Here is a 366-nt window from a genome sequence, read left to right on the forward strand (position 1 = left end):
CCTTCAAAGTTACCTTTTCGGTTGAGTTCTAATCCAGCTGCGAGCTATTTCCTGGAATCCTTTTATCAATCAGCTTGTGTTTGGATTTTTGGTTTGTCTCTTGGTTATTCTGATATGATCATCGGTGGACTGATGATGCACGTCACAGCTCAGTTTCGAATTGTCACTAATGCCTTGCTTACTGTTATGGATAAAGCCGAAAGGAAAACTAATATTCAGGTATGTTTAGATTTTACTTTCAGCAACAAAAAAAAATTAATAATAATTTTATACCTATAGCTTGCTAATATATGGGAAGACAATTCAGTAATGGAGGTTTATGGAGAGCGATATATAGATCCAATTATAAATCAGAAACTCAACGAT

The 366-nt window shown here is 34.7% G+C and overlaps 1 protein-coding gene across 1 annotated transcript in view; it reads left to right on the plus strand.

The window, feature by feature from the left end:
* Window positions 1–105: 105 nt before the first annotated feature.
* Window positions 106–366, plus strand: part of LOC135803100 (uncharacterized) — a gene marked incomplete at its 3' end in the record, with an annotated part of 1,345 nt that continues 1,084 nt past the window's right edge. The window contains exons 1-2 of the mRNA XM_065316720.1: window positions 106–219; window positions 280–366. Of these exons, the coding sequence (XP_065172792.1) occupies window positions 115–219; window positions 280–366 (192 nt within the window). The remainder of the gene's footprint in view (window positions 220–279) is intronic.

The sequence above is a fragment of the Atheta coriaria genome, unplaced genomic scaffold (assembly GCF_025399875.1).
Source record: "Atheta coriaria isolate IRGN ID8LTWV9N9 unplaced genomic scaffold, Caltech_Dcor_3.1 scaffold2237_size1455, whole genome shotgun sequence".
Classification (NCBI taxonomy): domain Eukaryota; kingdom Metazoa; phylum Arthropoda; class Insecta; order Coleoptera; family Staphylinidae; genus Dalotia; species Dalotia coriaria.